Genomic DNA, 7,021 nt, shown 5'->3' on the forward strand with positions numbered 1-7,021 from the left:
AAAAAAAAAAAAAAAAAAACCTGAAAGCTCCATCTTCTTGCTGTGACAGACACCAGGCTTGCCTTTCTAACGAGAGCCTGTTTTGTTGAGAACTCAGATAGCTCCCCTTTGCCAGCATTTTGTGGAAACCCCTAAAACCATCTGCGGGAAACAAATGACTGAACTCCATGAAGTCAGCAAGATCAGAGAGTGGACACTTCAATCCCAAAAGAAACAATTCAGGTGTGACAATCAAGTCCCAGATCTAACCAACGCTTTCTCACAACTAAAACAATCCCAGTTGTACAAATGAGGCATGGCTTCTGAGATGGGATGCACCTGCAGGGTCAGAGCCCAGCAGGCAGGGGTGGGACCACCTCATCTCAAAGATTACATCATCTAGTCTGTCCTTTGCATTCTCTAAATACTAAATGCAAAGTTCAAGCAATTGTAACTGGACAGAAATCAGAACCTACACAGTTCATCCCATTTTACAGAACAAAAATCTTAGGGGAAGTATCTCGTGCAGTCAATTAAGAGCAGGACCAATGTCTCCTGGCTACCTGGCAGCCCAGGGCCTTGCTCATTAGTTACAGCATGCCTGGAACAGCACAGGAGCCCTAACTGGACAAGTCTAACTCTGTAATTACGATCAGGACACAGAAAGCCAGATGAGATGAGAAAATGCATTGGCACCTTTGGGAAGCCAGACACATCAGTTGTGAACTAAATAGGGACCAACGGGTGGTCCTCCCCATGAAAAAAGAAACCAATGGGGAGCTCTAGAGCGGGATGGGAACGGAACATACTTACATCTCTGCATCTGCTTGCTGTATTCAGACATATTATCTGGGCGAATAGAACGCAGGAACTTAATGTAGTCATCACTGTGGTACTTGGTCATCTCCTCGGCATTGGCTTTATGAGGACGCTAGAGGGTATAGGGAGAAAGAGCAAGTTAGCTTGACCAACGTCACGTCACTCTTCTAGATGAGTCACTTGGACTCTGCTCCTGAGTGCTGAGATAAAAAAATATAAGCCAAAACATCAAGCTACGAGTTTGTTTTGAGAAGAGCAGTGGTGGTTTAAGACTTTCTCTGTAGCCTTGGCTATCCAGAAACTTGCTCTGTAGACCAGGCTGCCCTTGAATTCAGGGATCCTGCTGGTTCTCCTTTATCTCCCCTGGTTCTCCTTTATCTCCCTTAGTGGTGGGATTAAGGGTGTGTGCTGCCATGCCTAGTCTGGGGAACCTTTTATAAACCACTGAGTTTGTGCCCAGCCTGGTCTACAAAGTGAGTTCCAGGACAGCTAGGGCTACACAAAGAAATCCTGTCTGGGAAAAACCTGAAAAAAAGAAAGAAAGAAAGAAAGAGAGAGAGAGAGACAGAGACAGAGAGAGACAGCGAGAGAGAGAGAAGGGAAGGGAGGGAGAAAGGGGGGGGCGGGCAGTGGAGAGACAGCTCAGCTGTTAAGAGCACTGTGTGGTCTTCCAGAGGACCCCGGCTTGGTTCTCAGTACCTATACAGAAGCTCAAAGCTGTGACTTCAGTCCCAGAAGATCTGATGCCCTCTTTTTTTGACCTGCATGCACATATATACATGCAGGCAAAACAAAAACACTCATATTTGTATAAAGAGCCAGGTATAGTGGCACTCTCCCTGGAAACATACTGATAAACCCACCCACAGGATCAAATCACAAAATCCATCAAGGCTGGGATTCTGCTAAGAACCTTCTAAAAAGGGTTTTCCCTCTAACAACGGAGGAAAGGACTGGGAAGTCAGCTAAGATGGCCTAGCACTTTCCTAGCTCGCACAAAGCCCCAGCACAACACGGGCTATGTGCAGTGCTTCATGCCTATCGTCCCAGCACTTGGAGGGAGGGAGGGAGGGAGGGAGGTAGGGAGGGAGGAGAAAATCAACAGTTCAAAGCCACCTTCGTCGTCTGTCAGTTTTCCCTCCTTGCTTTTTCAGGCATTTCCACTGGCTCGGAAAACTGGACAAAGGCATCTGGGAAAGTAGATTCATCCACTTTCTATCTCTGAGGAGGCTGCTGCTATTGCTAGTTTACTCAAGCTATGAAGACAGCCACTAACAGCAAACTCTGTGCCATAGAGTGACCAGAGGCCCTGAGCCTGTCTCATTCTGCTGGGATAATCCCAAAGGTACCTGGCCTCCCTATTGCTGTTATTCCTTTGATTTTTACTTTTTTTTTTTTTTTTGGTTTTTGAGACAGGGTTTCTCTGTGTAGCCCTGGATGTCCTGGAACTCAGAAATCCACCTGCCTCTGCCTCCCAGTTGCAGGGATTAAAGGCCTGCGCCACCACCACCCGGCTACATTGTATTTTTTTTTAAAAATTTAAATATTTATTTTATTTATGAGTAAAGTACACTGTTACTGTCTTCAGGCATACCAGAAGAGGGCATCAGATCCCATTACAGATGGTCATGAGCCAACATATGGTTGCTGGGATTTGAACTCAGGACCTTCAGAAGAACAGTCAGTACTCTTAACAGCTGAGCAGTCTCTCCAGTCCTGCATTTTATTTTTAAGAAATTTTTAAGGTGTCTCTATGTAGTCTTGGCTAGCCTGGGACTTGACATGTAGACCACATTGACCTTGAATTCACAGAGACTCAACTACCTCTGCCTCTCAAGTACTAGGAGCAAAGGCATGCACCACCACACCCAGCTAACAAGTATCCGCCACTGCAGAGCAGCCAGAATACTTAGTGTTCATGAAGTCCTGGGTTCAAGTCTCCAGTGCTGTAAGAACTAGACATGGGGCTGGAGAGATGGTTCAGCAGTTAAGAGCACTGACTGCTCTCGTGAATTCAAATCCCAGCAACCACATGATGGCTCACAAGCATCTGTAATGAGATCTGATGCCCTCTTCTGGAGTGTCTGAAGACAGCTACAGTGTAACTACATATAATAAATAAATAAATCTTGGTAATCCAGGCCTTGGGAGGAAGCAGGAGGTCTGAAGCCCAAGGTCATCGTTCCCCACAGACTGAGCTGGAAGCCAACCTGTGACAATGTGTTTGGGAGGCCGGTAGTTTGCCTACGTCTGGGGCCAGTTGGGACTACGAATTCAACAAAACCCTGCCTCAACAAACCAAATGGAAAAAAGCTCTCGATCTGTACCACACTGCCTGCAGAAGAGGCAAACTGAGAATCAAGCCAAATTTAGTCTACACATACATTGGTATTCTTTACACATATGCTAAAAAATAAAAACAGATTTGGGAATTATAGCCAAAAATTAAAACAAAGACAAAACCTCAAGCCAACATTTTAAACTTAGGCAGTATTATATAATCCAAAGTTCCAGTTTTTCTTTTAAAATTGGAAGCTCAGACAAAATTAGTTAGAGCTGTATGTGGGAACAAGACATGAGTTTACAGTGAGGCTGGAAGTGCAGCACTGGAAGACAGCGACAGCGCTGTATAAGAAGGTGTGCCTGCGTGGAACCCTGGAACTCAGCTCTTCAGAGGGGAGCCGAGAGGATCACAAGTGCCAAGGTCATCTTCAGCTATGTGCTTCAATGAAGACAATGAGAGCCCCCAAGTCAGAAACAGTCCATACTCTGTCTGTCTGTGTACTGTGTGCTGGCCTCAACTCAGGGATGTGACTGCCTCTGCCTCCTAAAGGCTGGGACTCAAAGCACCACTACCCAGCATGTTTGTTGGGTTTTTTTCGATGGGACAAGGTTTTATTCTAGCCTAAGATTAGCTCGAACTCATTTAAGACTGTAGCCCAGGCCAGCCTTGAATCCCCAGCCATCCACGGCCTCAGTACCCACACACTGGGCTTCCATGTTTGCCTTACAGTGCACTTACTTAAGACTTTTACTTTCTCCAAACACCATGTCATCCTCACTTCTGTCTGTGCCTATGTCCAACCCTTGACTTGGATACCAGTCCCTTTGTGAACGCTGCACTAAGTTCTAGGTATTTTCATTCTTTGGAGACAGGGTCTCCTGTACCGGGGCTGGCTGTGAATTGCCGAGAGTGGCCTTGAAACCCCAATCCTACCTCTCCCAAAGTGCTAGAACCACAGCCTCATCCCTGACTTTCTAGTCTGTCTTCAGCCTCCACGGCTCCTTTCTTCACTTCTCACCTCTCTACCATTAGCATTCTTGAATTGTTACACAGACATGGTAAACTTGGTTAGCTTACACGTACTGACACTAAAGTGCTTAAAAATAGAAAAACAGAATCTTCATCTACTCGCCAAATTATAGCCACTGAATGAATGAGCAGCTGAGAAAAGGAAACTAAAGAATGCAGGCAGGGAGCCAGGTGTGGTGGCGCACGCCTTTAACCCCAGCACTTGAGAGGCAGAGGCAGGCGGATTTCTGAATTCGAGGCCAGCCTGGTCTACAGAGTGAGTTCCAGGACAGCCAGGGCTACACAGAGAAACCCTGTCTCGAACCCCGCGCCCCCCCCCCAAAAAAGAATGCAGGCAGGGAACCCAAGCTGACAAGGCAGGCAGGGGCAGCATTCAGGAACTCACATAGATTTCCATTTTTCGGTAGAGACCATAGTTGAGTAGCAAATTGTGAGTCATGCGGATTCGGTGAGGCTTCATGGGGTGCCCTTGTCCATAATAGTAGTTTCCAACGTCCCCTGAAAGAGAAGACAGTTTGCTTTATTATTTATTTTGGTTTTCCCGTGCACCCCTGTGCAGACAGGGATTCTCTGTGCACCCCTGGCTGTCCTGGAACTCACTCTGTAGACGACACTGTCTTCAAACTCGGAGATCTACCTAACTCTGCCAAGTACTGGGATTAAAGACACCACAGATAACCCCGGGTTCTCTGGTTTGTAAGATTTCATTTTTGGACTGAAGAGATGGCTCAGTGGGTAAGAGCATTGACTGCTCTTCCAGAGGTCTAAAGTTCAATTCCCAGCAACCATATGGAAGCTCCAGTTCCAGGGAGTCTGATACCCTCAAACACTAATGCACATACAATAAAAATAAATAAATTAAACAAACAAAAAAAGATTTCATTTTCAATTACACATAAATGTGTATGGACATGTACATGCTGGTGCAGGTGTCTCCTGGTAAATGCCTAATGTGGGTGCTGGGAATTGAACCCTGGTCCTCTTGAAGAACACTCAGTGCTCTTAACTACTGAGCCACCTCTCCAGCTCTTAGAGAGGCAGCTTTAGTAACACAGTTAGACACTCTCCTGGGAGGACCCAGCAAACTCCCAGAACTCTAATGCTCATTTCTAGTTTCCATGAATATTCCTCACCTTAAATAAAAGGAAGAGCCTGTGGTTCCTACATAAGCCAGTATTTAAGGGTGAATCTAGAACACATATACATGGGATAAAATTGACTGGGAATGAACAGGCAGTGTGGTGACTCAACTCACTGCACCTCTACAGAATTCCTTTTCCACGACAAACCACTCACTACTACCTGGGACTATAACCCACAGCCTACAGATGAAACCAAACTTCCTTGTTGCTTGTTTCAGCTATAGAAATTGCTTCTAACTGGTTCCTAGCCTGCGATTCAAGCTCTCTGCCTGCCACATCATGACCAGCTATTTCTCCTAACGTACAGCTCCGAACATCTACTGGCTCCTCTTGCCTCCGGGCTATGACTTCAATAGGCTGGAAGTCAACATTCGTTCAATCTACCTTGTGCTGACTCGATTTAGGTCAATTTGACACAAACTATGGTCACTGGAGAGGAGAAACCTCAACTGCGAAAATGGCTCTGGGCCAGCCTGTAGAATATTTTCTCAATTAGTAATTAATGACGGAGGGTCCAGTCCATTGTGGGTGGGGTCATGCCCAAGGTGGCAGTCCTGAGTTCTGTAAGAAAGCCGACTGAACAAACCACGAGGAACAAGCCAGCAAGCAGCACCCCTCCATGGCCTCTGCATCAGTCCTGCTTCCAGGTTTTTGCTGTTTGAGTTCCTGTCCTGACGTCCTTCAGTGATGGACTGCAACATGAAGGTACAAGCCCCATAAACCCTTTTCTCCCCAACTTACTTTCTGGTCATGAAGTTCTGTAGCAGCAACAGAAACCCTGACTTAAGACACTGACTGCCGCCGGGCGTGGTGGCGCACGCCTTTAATCCCAGCACTCGGAAGGCAGAGGCAGGCGGATTTCTGAGTTCGAGGCCAGCCTGGTCTACAGAGTGAGTTCTAGGACAGCCAGGGCTACACAGAGAAACCCTGTCTCAAAAAAACCAAAAAAAAAAAAAAAAAAAGACACTGACTGCCTTTCCTGCTTCCTCTGTGGCTGTCCATCAACCACCACCCTGGTTGTGTATTTTCATAAGTAAATTTCTGCTAGGAACAGCCTAGCCATTAGTTCATATAGCACCTGAGTAGTTACGTAATTGCTGCAGAGACCAATCTACTATATGTTCAAAATGACGCCTAAAATAAACCAGGTATGGCAATCTACACCTGTAATCCTTACACCTGAGAGGCTGAGGCAGGAGGCTAGAGAGCTAGCCTGGGACACACGGTGAGAGTGTCTCATGAGTTCAAGGCCAGCCTTGTCTACATAGAAAGTTCCAGGTGAGACAGGGCTACAGAGTGAGACCCCATATCAAAAAACAAAAGCCAAGCCAGGCAGTGGTGGCACACATCTTTAATCCCAGCACTTGGGAGGCAGAGGCAGGCAGATTTCAAGGCCAGCCTGGTCTACAAAGTGAGTTCCAGGACAGCCAAGGCTACACAGAGAAACCCTATGTTGAAACAGCCTCACCACCACCCAAAAAAACAAAAAACAAAAACATGCCCTAAACAAAATATTTACTGCCTGGCCCTTCCCTTCGCTTCACAGAAAATGTCTGCCAGTCTGCAATACAGACAAACCAGATTAACAGCATCACACACATGGTATTCACCTTGATCCAACATATCCTCAGTTTCAACAGATCCTCAAACCCGGGCTAAATACACCATCATGCTTGTGTGTGACTGAGCGAGGCAGTGCTGTAGAGCATATGTGAGGCCAGGGACAGCTCTCAGGAGTCCGTCCTTTCTTTTTTTTTTTTTTTTTTTT

At 46.3% G+C, this 7,021-nt stretch overlaps 1 protein-coding gene across 2 annotated transcripts in view; it reads right to left on the reverse strand.

The window, feature by feature from the left end:
• Hdac1 (histone deacetylase 1) overlaps nt 1-7,021 on the reverse strand; it is a 24,810-nt gene that overhangs the window by 11,841 nt on the left and 5,948 nt on the right. For both annotated transcript variants that reach the window (XM_029476640.1, XM_021159533.2), the window contains exons 2-3: nt 4,497-4,609; nt 793-910 (exon numbers count right to left, since the gene is read on the reverse strand). In XM_029476640.1, the coding sequence (XP_029332500.1) occupies nt 793-910; nt 4,497-4,571 (193 nt within the window). In that variant the 5' untranslated portion in view covers nt 4,572-4,609. The remainder of the gene's footprint in view (nt 1-792; nt 911-4,496; nt 4,610-7,021) is intronic.

Source organism: Mus caroli, chromosome 4 (genome assembly GCF_900094665.2).
Source record: "Mus caroli chromosome 4, CAROLI_EIJ_v1.1, whole genome shotgun sequence".
NCBI lineage: Eukaryota > Metazoa > Chordata > Mammalia > Rodentia > Muridae > Mus > Mus caroli.